The following is a 13,991-nucleotide window of genomic DNA, read 5'->3' on the forward strand; positions in this document are numbered from 1 at the left end:
GATACTGGGGAATAGAGTTTGGTGATTACTGTATGAGACATGTGTTAGATCAAGAGGAAGAGAAAAGGAGCAAAGAGGGGACTAATAAGAAGAGAAGCTAATGAATGATGAGTCTGTCATTGATAAGACCTGTATTCCATTCCATGGTGAAGGAGACAAGACAGCTATACCGTGTTTTAGCTATTGAGTCCTCGTGTGACGATTCTAGTGTGGCTTTGTTGGACTATGATGAGAATACTGGCATGGCCAATATAATATCGCATTTAAAATCTACATTAAATAGTAGCTTAGTCGGTGGAATTATCCCTACTGAGGCATTGTTACACCATCAACAGACAATGCCACTTCTAATAGATCGGATGATGCAAATCCCACAGTTTAATGACTGTCCACTTGATTTAATTGCGGTGACAAGAGGTCCCGGGATGGTTGGTCCTTTGTCTGTTGGTTTGAATTTAGCTAAGGGGTTGTCATTGGGCTTATCCACATCTGTCCTTGGTGTCCACCACATGTTGGGACATTTGTTGATTCCAAGGATGAGTTCAAGTGATACAAGCAATCAAATAAATTTCCCCTTTATTAGTCTATTAGCAAGCGGTGGTCATACAATGTTAGTATTATCTAAAGATGTGTTAAATCATGAAATTTTGATTGATACCATAGATATTGCCATTGGCGATTCCTTAGATAAGTGTGGTAGAGAATTGGGCATTAAGGCTAATATGATTGCCAAAGAAATGGAAATTATGGCTTCCCAAAGGAGAAACAAAGTTCATTCTGTAATCAACTTGCCTAATCCATTGTCCATGGCGCATAATAAGAATAAACTATCATTTTCATTTGCGTCATATATAACGTCATTAAAAAACCAGATTAAAGATACTCTGATTCATGGTACTAATCGTAGGGACTCCTTGTTGTTGAATCAAATTGCATATGATATCCAAGAATCTCATTTCGATCACTTAATATATAAGATTAAACAATGGGTGCAAAAAAATATACATCTGTATGATACAGAACCTAGTCAAATGGGGTTACAGTTTATTGCATCTGGTGGTGTCAGTTCGAATAAAAGGTTAAGATATAGATTGGAGAATGAATTGAAGCCATATTTCAAATCGTTCCATTATCCAGAACAGAACGATTTATGTACAGATAATGCAGTGATGATCGGATGGGCTGCAATTGAATTAGTTAAACATTTCAAAATTAAAGAAGGGTGTACGATTTATAATAGTTTGGACATTTTGCCATTAAGAAAGTGGGATTTAACGGATCTTGTAAATATATCTAGATGGAATAAACAGAAGTAAAGTTTATGTTTGTATATATACATGTAAATATTCACATTCCATATATATATATATTATGTATGTATGTATGTATGTATGTGAGGGACTGGTTAGGGTATGAAACTTTCAGTAATATCAAATTTTTTTATTAATTTTTGCCATGTTTCCATATCTAATTGGAATATTATGTGATTCTGTTGAGCATCCGATCTTTTCTGTCTTTCAATTTCTCTTTCTTCCTCAGTTAAATCCTTTAAATCAGGTTTTATTCTAAGTACTGGAAAGCCTTGATCACTGTCATTGTCACCAGGTTCAAGTATCAATCTACCATCTTTGATTAAAAAGCTTGTATAGAATAGATTTTCAACACTTTTAGCAAAAGAATTCGGGTTTAAAATGAATTTAAATAATGAGATCTTAGAATTGTAACCAACTTTACTTAACAACAATTTATAACACTTAATGACTTGCTCTGGGGTGGTCAAATCTTGGTTATTTATTAAATCATCCTTTGTGACATTTTCCGCGGTCTGTCGACTTGCAGGATTTAATAATTGATCTTGTTCATTATTTAAAGAACGTCTATTATTATTAAGTGATCTTTTCTTTCTTTCCAAAGAGAATGGACCTAGTAAATGATCGGTTACAGTTATCGACTGGTTATAATTTTTAAAGATGGATCCCATTTTGAACCAATTGAACTGATTGAATTTATTAAATTTATCGAATTGTTCTAAATATTGTTGTCTTCTAACATGCTTTTGGAGATTCCTTGATATTGGGTCAGTATATTGATCCTCTTCCTCCTCCTCCCCTTTCCCTTCCTCCACATTCTCTGTATCCTCATTGCTACCGCGGTTGGATTGACCGATTTTTGGGTCATCCTCAATATCACTTAATGAAGTATCTGATATTATAATATTATTTTGATTTAGATACTCTTTTAGTAGATACCGTTTAATAAATAAAATTAGATCATTTAAGTTCAGCATCGATTTAATTTCACCCAACTGCAGGTTCTTAACATTTAACTGTGTTAATTCACTAATATTGACAATGGCTCTTGAATCATATGCGAAAATATTATTATTATTATTATTGTTGTTGTTGTTGTTATGTGTATGTGTGGAGTCAGTGGTGTTGGCATGGTTGTTCACAATTTGAACGTTATTGAATAATTGATTTAAAGTTGACAGACTATTTAAGACCGTGGAAATATCACCATCTCCACGCATAGTCATGGCTTTCAATTTCGAGAAATCTTTGTCCATCTCCCGATACTTCTGTAACACCTCGAATTCGAGGTTATCCTTGGGAATGGAGCTATTTCTAGTTGAGTCATCGCTACCAGGGCCTATGGCGGGTTGATCAGGACTAGTCCTTAGCCTTTTGGATACGGACAATTCTTCATGTTGCGTTTCTTCTTCAAAAGCGTCACCATGGCCTCTTTTATCCTGCAGCATCTTTCAACAGATACAATACACACTCACACACTCACACATTGGCACCCAGATATCTGACACTGTCCAATGGTGTCAAGACCAGTTGTAATGATCTGCCCTTTGCTCTTTTTTCTATAAAACAGAAGACATTGCCAGATTTGCAGATAAAACAAAAACAAAAAAAAAAATTCGACATCGGCGTTTGTAAAAATCACTAGGCACGGCAATCACGTGGACGTTGTGCCTGGTTTCTCCGAGCGGTTTGAAGAAGAAATCGAAGAGAGAAAATTCGAATGGAGAAGAAAGCAACGAGTTTTGGTTGAACCCATCGATTATAACAGAGGGTTAGACAGTAACCCATTCTGATACTTCATTCTAGTAGTTCATCCCGTTATTTCGCTTTGTTGGTTCGACTCCCAAAAGTGGAAAGAAGAAAGAAAGAGAGAAAGAGAAACCGAAGACAAAGAAGATAGCTAAAGCGAAAGAATCAGAGAGACAAACAGAGGGAGAAGTGCGTGTGTGTGTGTGTGTGTTTGTGCGTGTAAGTGTGTACAATAGTCTATTAGTTTCTTTGTGTGAACGTTTCTTAATGGGTAGTCTAGATTACAATAATATAAGTAATAATATGAGTAACGAGGATCAGGACAACTCTATACACGCTGATCCTTTCACTGCGGAGGGTTTCCATCTGTTACAACCGGCTGGTTTAATGTATCCTAATGAGTCCACTGATGACAACATCACAGGCAATAATAATACTGCTATGAATTCCAACAACATGAATAGTTCTCCTAATAAAGTTAGAAGAAATAGAGCTAAAGGCGAAACTTTAAATATTTTGAAGAGACAATTTAATTTGAATCCCAATCCAACCCCACAAGAAAGAAGACAGATTGCCAAATTGGTTAATATGAATGAGAAGAGTGTTACTATTTGGTTTCAGAATAAAAGAGCTAAGATTAAAAGAAATAATAGACAGAAAAGTATTGAACAGGAACAAGAAAACAAGATGTATTCCAATAATAATAATAATATTGATAATAATAATGTTATGACCGTCTCTAATGAGAGTAAAAAGAGGAGATTTAATAGAGATAATATGGACAGCGACAGTGATGATAGTGGTATTTATAGAGAAAAAAATCACAATCAACATGTAGGAGGTGAAGGGGATGAGGAGGACGAGCAAAGTGATATGTTTTTGGAAGATGGGAAGGAGATAAATTTTTTTGATAAGGTCCCATTAGATATTAATAACAATTATTATTTTATCGATATTTGTTCCATTTTGGTTGGTTCATGGAATAGAATTAAAAGCGGCTCGATACTAAGTAAAAAATTCAAATTGCTACAAAATTTAAAGAATCTGTCACCTAGATCAGTGAATGACATTATGTTAAATTCTACTGATTTGCTTGTGTTGATATCTAAGAAAAATTTCGAGATTAATTATTTTTTCAGCGCAATGACAAATAATTGTAAAATTTTGTTTAGAATCTTTTATCCAATAGATAATGTCGTGGATTGTTCAATAAGTTTAAATTCAGATGAACTCATATCAAATAATAATAACAATAATCATGGTAATAATACAAATAATAGTATTTGTAGTGAACTGAAATTGACTATTAATAAATCACCAAATTTTGCAGTGTATTTTTTAAATGAGAATGTTCTTGACACACAAAACCAATGGTCTATATGTGAAGATTTCTCTGAGGGAAAACAAGTCAATGATGCATTTATTGGTGGATCAAATTTGCCACATATCTTAAAGGGTTTACAGGATTCTTTGAAATTTATGAATTCTTTAATCCTTGATTATAAAGCTACAAATCAAATAATATCCCCACCTTCTCCTGTACAATTACCTCTTCATCTTCTTCCTATTACCACTACTGCTGTTGCTGCTACTAATACCTCTTCAATGGATGGTCATCTTGATAAATCAATTATTATGCAATCACATGATGTAGATATTCCAATATCTGTGAATATGGCAATCCCTGATGCTTCATCTTTCCAATCTTTGTCGGATCCTAAATTCCATTCACAAATTAACGACCGTGTTCCACAAGATCATGAACACAACAATAATATTCTTTTTGGTGATAATAGACATATATCATATGATACCATTTCTAATACTAATAATAACATTAACTTGCTTCATTATCAAGATAGCATTAACACATCATCATCAGCTTATTCACCAGCTTTGCAATTTGATAGAAATAATCTTAATATTCCGTATAATACAATCCACAACCAAATTGATAATAGTCTCTATGCTCATGATAATATTTCTTCGTCTATCATGAATCATATTGATAATAAAAAAAATAATAGTAATATTAGCAGCAGCATAAATAATACTAGTACTATGGGCACCTCCCTAAATCCACATGATTTAGATAATATAAATTTAACACCAAGCTCTTTCTTTTTCGATCATCAAGATTATCTATCAAGTACCACAAATGACCAAATTTACACGTCTTTACATCAGTCAACAGTAAATTATGATAATACCCATAATGCTATACATAATATTAATATTAACAACGTGAATATGGATAAGAGTAATAATTTACTAGATGATACTAATTGAATATCTTCTTTAACAAATACTAAATAAAGTTTATAATAAAAGCATACAATAAAGGGGAATAAGAAATTTAGCACTTTAAGTTTGTTTTTTCTACCCCTCTTTACATATTAATATATTTGCATATGAATAATATCAAGGCATTATAAGTATGGTGACGGCGATTATTGTTGTTTACCCTGAAAGTCTATTATTTGCGATCTTGTTTCAATGATATACTTTCTTTCCTTTTTAAAATATTTATATAGAATATGTACACGATTAAATTTAAGTTTTAGTATGAAGCACCTCTCAATACTAATAAGTAATATGGTACTGAATAAAAGAATATGATAAAAATAGAAAACTTACTTTTTGTCTTGTTCTGAAAGAATATTAGAATCCCCATTTAGATCTATCTTTTATTGTGGTTTCTAAATTTGATAAAGGTTTTGGATCGAATTCTGTGTATTGGCTCAAATGCTCTTCAATTGATCTGATAGTATTTGTGTGTGCATGTATGAAAGTTGAAATATTAACTCTGTCTGCTTCATTTGTAATAATATTACTGAATTTAAGTTTGTTTATTGTTTCTATGCATTTCTTAGCTTCAACCCACTCTTTCAATTTAATACAACATTGAAAATATCCAAAAAAACATGATAATTGTTGTAATTCCATTCCCAATTTAAACCACTCTTGTGCCTTCTTTGGATTTCGAAAATAATTCATTTCTAAATATCCAATTTCACTGAAGGCTTCTTTAAAACCTTGTGTACAACACTGTTCTAATAAAATTTTGGATTTGGTTGGTTTATATTTAATGTATAACATAGCTAAATAAAAATATGATTTAACACATTCTTTTAATGGCACGGTTTTGATAGCCTCTAAGAATCTTTTTTCACATGATATTATATTCTGCACACCACCTTCTCTGAATTCAATCTCGCCTAATTTTTCTAACACTTTACCTTTTTGTTGTGTCCCCCAATAATTGATATCAAAATTGGGTTTTAACTTATTATAAGGTTCTACAGATTTTAAATATTCTTTATACCATCTTTTGGCTTCTTCAAATTGGCCCATTGAACAGTTTAAATCTGCAACAATCTTGAAACTTAATGGATGTTTTTGTTTGACTAATTGTTTTAATAGCTCTTGCGATTGGATAATGTCCTTTTGATTTTCAGGCGTTGTTGCGGATGATGATGATTTAGACATTAATATTCGATAGCAGAGTAATGTTATAGCATCATTATTCCCCAATTGGGCAGCTTTCTTCAGAAGATAGAGTTCCATTTTATGAAGCTGAATTGGCTGTTGCTTAGTTCTCTTCCTTAAGTCAACTAATACTCTATTCATTAAGAATATTATATTGGGATTATTGGCATAGTTTGAGTTTTTGGAAGTTAATTCATTGTTGGTATATAGTGTTTCATATAAAGGTAGTAGTTTTCCGGACGAAAGTTCACTATCCATTTGAAATAATATTCTATTTAAAAGTTTCTTCGAGGGAAACAAAGTTTTGAATGATGTATTATTCATGGTTTGCAAATAGCAAATTGCAGTATATATATCCAAAAAGTCTAGGTAAAATACATAGATTATTAAAAGAATGGGGAGTTGATATATATTTGTGTGTTGGTTGTAGAAAAATCCTTGGAATGTCTCTCTATAATTAATATTTTTCTTGTCTCAAATATAGTTTCACCCATAAGATCCTTCTTTATACATCAAGAGATAGAAATGAAAATAATTAATTGATATTGGTGATAAAAAATCATGCTTATTCATATAATATGGTTGAGTTAGTTAGCCAGTTACATATAATCTTTAAATAGTGCTTAGATGGTTCTTCTATCGCAGATTCTTCGAATCCTTCAGTGGTAGCGCATTTTCTTTCCTTCTTTCCAGAGTTTCAATTTTAAGTCGAAGTAAAATACAATACACACAGATAATAAAAATATTTACCGATAAAAGGATAAGAGAATGTGGTGTTCAGTACATTATAATGATGATATAATAACATGTTCACTTACATCTACATGCATATACATGTATAGATATATATTTATATACTTAAGCATGTATAATTAAAGTAAAACTTTCTTTTGATTAAAATTTCATTGTTTATGTTCAATAATTCAATTATGGAATATCTTAATATCTGCTGGATCAGAAGGTGGAGGTAGATCTTTGAAATAATCTGATTCAAGACATTGAATTGCATTCCATCTTTTAATTGGGTTCATTTCAAGCATCCCGCACATGAAATCCAATGCATTTTCTGTAGCTGCGATAAACCGTTTCCTTAATTCATCTCTTGATGGTGGTGGATATATCTGCAATTTATTATATGTGGGGAATATGGAAACACCTGGCCAATCTCTATCTGTAGGGGTTCCTAATGCTCTAAATGTCACTTCCATTTGATCAATATCATCTTTACCTGGTAGATAAGGTATTCTTAACATTAACTCTGCAAAGATTACACCCACAGACCAAATGTCTACAGCATAGGTGTAATGCTTGGCCCCAAATAATAATTCAGGGGCCCTATACCATCTAGTAACTACATTACTTGTCAATATTTCTCTTGGACCCGGAACTGCTCTGGCTAACCCAAAATCCGCTATTTTGATAATACCTTCTGGCGATATTAGTAAATTGTTAGGTTTCAAATCTCTATGCAAGATGAAATTACGATGTATATGATGAACACCTCTTAGAGTCATCAACATCCATAATTTAATATCAGCAGGGGTAAATAATATAGACTGATCTTTTATGACTACTTCTAAATCTGTCGGTAGGTATTCTAACACCAGATTTAAGTTATCATAGGCCATAAAGATGTCAATTAAGGAAATTACATTTGGATGGATCAATTCTTGCAGATATTTAACTTCACGAATAGCTGACATGTCTAACCCATCTTTAAATTCCGAGGTTTTAATCTCTTTCACAGCAATCTTCCTCGATGTAGAACGTTGAGTACCTAAATAAACAACAGCATATGTACCTTCACCAACTTTTTTCTCTTTTGAATATTCCATGATTCAATTCAGTCGATTTTAATTTCTCTTTTGATATTTATTTCCCATATATATAGTTATACATATATATATATATATTCATCTTAAACATGTATCCATTTGTAATTTTTGACATATTCAAATATATAAGATTTCTTTAATTTCTTTTTTAATTTCTAAAAAGATCGATGTAACAATTAAAAAAAGACAAGCATACTAAAGAGACCATGATTTTCAGTCATACAGCAAATATAGGCGTAACCGTTTGGTAGTTAGCTACTTTAATTACAGTAGAATGTAGTGTGGGGATAGTAAGTATGGAGAAAGTAGCATGTGAAAAGTTATGTTTTTAGGTATCTTGACTCAGAGGATAGAGATGCAAAATATACAAATATATCTTTCTGCTAGCTAGCTCGATTGATATTGGAGCAAGTTTATAAATTCAGAATAATAAAAGCTAACTTTATATATATATATATATTAATCTGATAGTAAACATATATATATGTAGTATCCCATGTTACATATGTTGAAGGCTGTATGAATTAACTACAATTGCTGCTGCTGTTTGAACATTCATTATCCTACTAACACCGTGTTGTTTAATTTCTAAGCACATGTCTAAATCAATTAATAGTTCACCTGGAATCCCCCTCTGTTCTGTCCCAAGAAGAACTACACATTTTTCTGGAAACTTGAATTCACTATCTAATGGAGTTGCATATTCAGTTTTTTCTAAACCAATCAATGTGTATCCTTCTCTTTTTTTCATTTTCATGAATGTCCCAATGTTATTAATAGAGACTTGTTCTATTGGCATCCATTTATCAGCAGTTACTGCAACTTTCTTAAACTGTGGATGGTTCTTTATCTTGATGTCATTAACGGTTAATAATTCTGCACCCAATACATCACATAATCTACAAATACCACCCAAATTTGGTGGTTGGCTTATTAGAGATGCAACAACAATCATTTTGGAACGCTTTACAGTGGCAGACGATTTCTTGTTATCAATATCTAATACGGTTTCCCAAGCACCACTCTTTGTTTGTAAAGGCGACATTTCCTCATGAACATTTGTTGCTTTATCTGTATATTTGGCTTTTTCCCCATCAGCATGTGTATCTCTGGTATTTAACCATACATCTTGATCATCAGTGCCGATTTTAAAATACCCAATATATTCTTTAGTGTTGTTCCAATCTTTAAATGTGATAGAAGAGATGTAAAGTGGACGGTGATCAGTAGTCTTTCTTATTACACCACCAAAAATGCCAGTTAATGTCATATCTTTATATATATCCCAAACATTAGCATCTCCTGAACGGTATTGACCAATGACTTGTGATTCCCTCGCATTATTGTATAGATTTCGTAACAGCCTCTTGATATCATCCGACAGTAGGCTATCTTTAATGAATGGCCATAGAGATAAAATCAAGGAATTAGAAAAATGTCTAACTAATGGTTTATTTGAGGAAGCATTTGAAACCAAAACAGTAACAAATCTGTTTAATAATTTCATGGAGTTACTTTGGACTTTAACCTTCAAAACAAGGAATATTATCTTTTCTGCACTGACGGCAAGAATTGGCTTATCATGATTGCACATTAACTCAAATAATAGATTTGCCGTAGCATTAGTTTCCTCATGTAAGTTTATAGATGCAAGGGAGTATGAAATAAACCATTCTTTATAAATTCGAACTATAGGGGAGGCTTCTGTTTCTAAACTATGAATTACGTTTAAGATAATATTTTGGTTAATTGGAAGTTCTTGTTGTTTTGTGGCTGTATGTAGGGAAATTAAACTTAATTGCCATTTTAAGGATCTTTCTTTTTCTTCAGGACCATCAATACGTTTTTTCGAGATAAGCATATTGGTATTATTTATTAGGTAGTTGATTAGATTTGTTTGAAATTGGAAATTACCCTTAGTAATAGTTGAAATAATTGAAATAAACTTGTTTATCTCAGGTTTGTAATAAACTTGGTTGTATAAAGGTGTAAAATCTGAAATGTTCTTTTGAAATATGCCATCGTAAAAATAACCCATCACAGACTTTAAATGGAAAATATTCTGTTCCATTTGATCTTGAACGAACAATGAAACAATTATTTCTGATAGCCATAGTGATCCCTCTTTTGTGAGTTTGGAGCCGTGTTCTTCCATAAACTCCTCTAGTTTGGTAGCCAATAATGGTAAAAATCTTCTCTTTGAGTAACCTAAAACGATAATTTGTTCGCTATAATGTAAAATCTTATCACTCATGGACGAACTTGTATACTGTGTTGCATAGTTAATGTTATTAATATCAAAAAGTAACTGAATAATTCTATAATGAAGCTCACTTTCTTTCAATACTAAACGTTCATCACAAAGATTGTCCCATATTGTTGAGATAACTTTGAAACAGATTGTCAGAGTCTTTAAATGAATGATCTCAGTATTTTTGTATATATGGCTAATTAAGTTGGTGATTTCTAAGTTACACATATATTGGTTATTTCCTTCTTCAATGGTGAGTTGAATAAGGTTTAAAATTTCTTCAACAAAATCATTACGAGTATCCTTCCAAAATGTATCATTGGTAATTAACTTAAAGAATGAGGCATAAGTTTTATCTTTTACTTTAAAGGACACTGATACCTTTCCAAAAAAATCAGACATTGAGGAGTATAATTTTTGCAGTTCTTCAAGCGTACAATTCGTCTCAATGTTATATTTTAGACAAAGCGAAACAATGAATTCATGTTTAGCTGGACTGAACAAATTAATTAATTGACTCAATAAAGTATGAACATCCAGAGAATTTTTTATTTCTTTACATGGTTTGTTATTAGACACAATTTCACTACCTAACATGAAAGCTTCCTCTGTAGTTAAATTAGTGTCGGATATAGATGTTATAAGATTAAATGTAGTATCTTTCACAACATCCTGATAGTCATTCAATTTACTTGAAATGTTATTGAGTGCTTCTTCCTTAATTAGCAAAGGTAATATTGATAACAATTCGGGTGTATATTGTTCAGGTTCAATACGTAAATATATTATGCAAAGTGCGTCATACATGGGATCTACACCCATATGTTTTGATACCAATAACTTAGAGTTTGAAAATTTTATTTTATCAATAGGTATATCATAATGGCCTGTGTATACATCAATATGTTTTCTTGTGCATTCACACTTCTTTAAATGAGAAGCCATACATCCAATCCATTGGTTTACTGTAACATCATCTGTATCTACATAATTAAGTAGCTGAAATAGTGTTGTTTTTATGGTAGTTTCAAAAACTTGGTCTTCGCATTCAAATTCAAAAAGTTTTTTGATTAATGAAATATGATTTGATTTAATTATCGGATATTGTGTGTTTTTGGCATATTTAAATATACCTGAACAGGCGAAAATCCTTGAAGGGTCGAATGACGTACCAAAATCTATTAATAATTTCAGCAATGTATCTAAAATATTTGGTTGAATATCAGCAGGTGCTCTATCCAAAATGTCGTAGAATAGGTGAGATACAATGTTACCATGCTTACATATGTTTGGATGAGGAACACTTATATCATTATCATCGTATTCAGCTTTGAAATAATGAGCAAGAAGGACAGAAGGTAATAAAGTGGATCGTAACAGTGGTAAATTTAATGAAAAGATTTTTCTATCCTGAACATCTAACATCAAATACATGACATATTTTCTTACACTTTCCATTGATGCTCTTTGTCCTGTTGAAAAGAAGATTAACCCCCAAGTTCCATCGATGTATGGATCATTGAAAAAGTTAAGTATATCTTTCCTTGCAGCTTGGATTTGATTTAAAGATGTATCTAGTGCTACAATTTCATATAAGGTGACGAATTTTTTCCAGGAGTTTTCAATTTGGGAAGATTTGTTTGGGTCCCAAAAAAAATATTTTGTTGTGAACGGTTTCTTTATCTGAGAATCATTCATTGTCAATTTCTGTATAGTCATTTTCAATACAGATAAAGATAGTTTACGATATTCATGTACTGTATGATCAAGAGATTTTTGTAAATTGGTCCAGAAAGTTTCACCTTGTAAAAAATCTATCATTTTCAAAGATATCCTTGGGTTCATAAGTGATCTTAAAAGAAAAGTCAACAGATTTTTAAGTTTCCAGTCAGCATCTTGATCATTGGAATAAATGTATATGAAAAAATTCCAAACTAATTGATCAAATTCAATATTGGAACAACAATTTTCATGGATATATGGATGTCTCCATCTCATTAACTTAGAGCAATAATTTGAGATGTTTTCAATATTACAACCTAATAAAGATATTAAACATAAATCAAAATTGACAAATTCGGAATATTTAAAGTTATACTCCTCTTCTTCAGTATATATTACTTCAAGGAGTTGTAATAAAAGGATAATTTGATCATCTTCCAATGTATGAAGATTGTTTGGATCTTTTTGTGTTTCTACAACAGATAGTAATTGTTTAAGAGGTCGTGTAGATAATTTTTTCCCAAAGAGTTTATTCTTAGAGGATATTATATAGTTAGATAAACAATTATTAATATATTCATTAACCCTATTTTTAAGACCTGTTACCAAAGAAATGATTTTAAATAATAAATTGAATTGTTTATCATTTACAATTATGTTAGAAGCATCTCTTATTGAATTACTAGCATTATTAGTAGTATACAGATAATTTTCAACTTTGATAATAAATATTTGAAATATTTGATCAATTAAATGGATATCTTCCGATAAATCTATATCAGTCAAAGTTATCAATTCAAAAGCTTGTTCCAAATCATCTCGATTAATCAAGTCTCTAATCAACTCAGATATATTTTCCAAAGGAAAATATTTGGATAATATAGAATTGGTGGTAGCCATGAAAATTTCAAAACAGAAACTCTACCAAATTATTTGATCTGTATCTATATATATATATATATATTTGCTTGTTTGAATAGAGTGTATTAATATGTGTTTGCACAATAGTTGAATAATATATGACCAACTGATTTGATTTGTTTTTATTTACATGACTTTCATCTTGGTTTCATTTCTACTGGTTTATTCATCGCTGTAATTAAAAAAAAAACGTAAAAAAAAAATAAAAATTTAGTTGAAGTATGTAAAAATACGTTATGCATGAAGTGTGAATTTATCGGCGGCTAAATCAAAAAAAAAAAAAATAATATATACTAACGAACTATTATATATAAGATAAGTTATATTATGTATCACACATGCAGTGTTATATATTACATGCCCATATATCACTTACTAATTTAATACACAACTTTCTTGGAAAAATAAAGCAGAAAGGAGCAGTGATGTATAAAAGCTACTTATTAATATAAAAGTTTATTCTCTCGCTCTATGGATGTAAATGCATCATAACTATATACAATAGTCATTTTAATACACATATACTATTTGGTAATAATTATACACTTCAAAAAAGGAAGGGAGAAAAAAAACATGCGTTTCAAAGGGCGTAAACAAATGGAATAAAGTTAGATCAATCCAATTGAATATGTTCGCCTTTATATACAAACCATTTTTCTCTTTTCTCTCTTCTCCCTTGCAATTTAGGGGTTTCAATATTATATATCATTTATA

The 13,991-nt window shown here is 31.1% G+C and overlaps 6 protein-coding genes across 6 annotated transcripts; 2 read left to right on the top strand and 4 right to left on the bottom strand.

The window, feature by feature from the left end:
• Positions 1–104: 104 nt before the first annotated feature.
• QRI7 (putative N(6)-L-threonylcarbamoyladenine synthase) lies at positions 105–1,316 on the top strand (the record flags this gene model as incomplete). Its single annotated transcript, XM_064858839.1, has 1 exon — positions 105–1,316. One exon carries the CDS (start codon positions 105–107, stop codon positions 1,314–1,316), a length of 1,212 nt encoding a protein of 403 aa, XP_064714662.1.
• Positions 1,317–1,405: 89 nt separating this feature from the next.
• NSE4 (Smc5-Smc6 complex subunit NSE4) lies at positions 1,406–2,758 on the bottom strand (the record flags this gene model as incomplete). Its single annotated transcript, XM_064858840.1, has 1 exon — positions 1,406–2,758. The coding sequence occupies one exon, from the start codon at positions 2,756–2,758 to the stop codon at positions 1,406–1,408; it is 1,353 nt and encodes a 450-aa protein (XP_064714663.1).
• Positions 2,759–3,326: 568 nt separating this feature from the next.
• On the top strand, positions 3,327–5,348 carry PHO2 (Pho2p; the record flags this gene model as incomplete). The annotated part of the gene is made up of 1 exon (XM_064858841.1): positions 3,327–5,348. One exon carries the CDS (start codon positions 3,327–3,329, stop codon positions 5,346–5,348), a length of 2,022 nt encoding a protein of 673 aa, XP_064714664.1.
• Positions 5,349–5,720: 372 nt separating this feature from the next.
• Positions 5,721–6,872, bottom strand: MSS2 (Mss2p; the record flags this gene model as incomplete). Its single annotated transcript, XM_064858842.1, has 1 exon — positions 5,721–6,872. The coding sequence occupies one exon, from the start codon at positions 6,870–6,872 to the stop codon at positions 5,721–5,723; it is 1,152 nt and encodes a 383-aa protein (XP_064714665.1).
• Positions 6,873–7,471: 599 nt separating this feature from the next.
• KIN28 (TFIIH complex serine/threonine-protein kinase subunit KIN28) lies at positions 7,472–8,383 on the bottom strand (the record flags this gene model as incomplete). The annotated part of the gene is made up of 1 exon (XM_064858843.1): positions 7,472–8,383. One exon carries the CDS (start codon positions 8,381–8,383, stop codon positions 7,472–7,474), a length of 912 nt encoding a protein of 303 aa, XP_064714666.1.
• Positions 8,384–8,882: 499 nt separating this feature from the next.
• PWA37_002246 (TrmH family RNA methyltransferase) lies at positions 8,883–13,256 on the bottom strand (the record flags this gene model as incomplete). Its single annotated transcript, XM_064858844.1, has 1 exon — positions 8,883–13,256. One exon carries the CDS (start codon positions 13,254–13,256, stop codon positions 8,883–8,885), a length of 4,374 nt encoding a protein of 1,457 aa, XP_064714667.1.
• Positions 13,257–13,991: the final 735 nt, after the last annotated feature.

This window comes from Arxiozyma heterogenica (assembly GCF_036370985.1).
Source record: "Arxiozyma heterogenica strain weizmannii chromosome Unknown scaffold_18, whole genome shotgun sequence".
Classification (NCBI taxonomy): Eukaryota; Fungi; Ascomycota; class Saccharomycetes; order Saccharomycetales; family Saccharomycetaceae; genus Arxiozyma; species Arxiozyma heterogenica.